We start from the raw sequence: 683 nt of genomic DNA on the forward strand, positions 1-683 counted from the left end.
CATTAACCTTTCATTTACCCCCACTCTACCCACTCTTAACCCTCCCCCCCTCTACATCCTTACCCTCACTCCCCCACACTTCACCCCCCTACGCCCTCCCCCCCCTCCTTCCACTCCCCATGCACACTCAACAAAAGGGAAGTATCACCCCCACCCCTTACACCCAAATCTCACTCCCCACTACACCCCATATCTCCCCCTAACTCACCCCCACCACCACATACCCTCACTCACCCCCCCCACCCCTTTTCTCAACTCACCCCCACCTCTACTCATCCCTACCCACTCACCCCCACCCTCCCATACCCACACACCCCCGCCCCTCACCCACACCCACTCACCCCCACCCGCTCACCCCCACCCTCCCATACCCACACACCCCCGCCCCCTCACTCACACCCACTCACACCCACACCCTCCTATACCCACTCATCCCCACCCGCTCACCCCCACCCGCTCACCCCCACCCTCCCATACCCACTCACCTGACGGGTATCTGCACCCCAACCTTGGCCAGGAGGGGGGCAGCCCAAGGACCAGGGCACAGGACAAGCGAGGTCGCGCGCACCCTTCCCCTCTGACCTTTGACCTCGACTGACCCGTCCTGTTCCACTTTAATCTCGTCGACAGGCCATCCGTCCAGCAGCGTCCCGTTAGCAGCTCGGAACAGGCGCTGTGGTAGG

General features: G+C 62.7%; 2 protein-coding genes across 2 annotated transcripts in view; both read right to left on the minus strand.

Annotated features, from left to right (window-relative positions):
• The window catches only part of LOC119586845 (peroxisomal sarcosine oxidase-like), a 43,783-nt gene that overhangs the window by 30,472 nt on the left and 12,628 nt on the right, over nucleotides 1–683 (minus strand). The window contains exon 6 of the mRNA XM_037935572.1: nucleotides 486–673. Coding sequence (XP_037791500.1) covers nucleotides 486–673 — 188 coding nt within the window. The remainder of the gene's footprint in view (nucleotides 1–485; nucleotides 674–683) is intronic.
• Nucleotides 1–683, minus strand: part of LOC119586846 — a gene marked incomplete at its 5' end in the record, with an annotated part of 53,513 nt that overhangs the window by 5,517 nt on the left and 47,313 nt on the right.

This window comes from Penaeus monodon, chromosome 22 (genome assembly GCF_015228065.2).
Source record: "Penaeus monodon isolate SGIC_2016 chromosome 22, NSTDA_Pmon_1, whole genome shotgun sequence".
Classification (NCBI taxonomy): Eukaryota; Metazoa; Arthropoda; class Malacostraca; order Decapoda; family Penaeidae; genus Penaeus; species Penaeus monodon.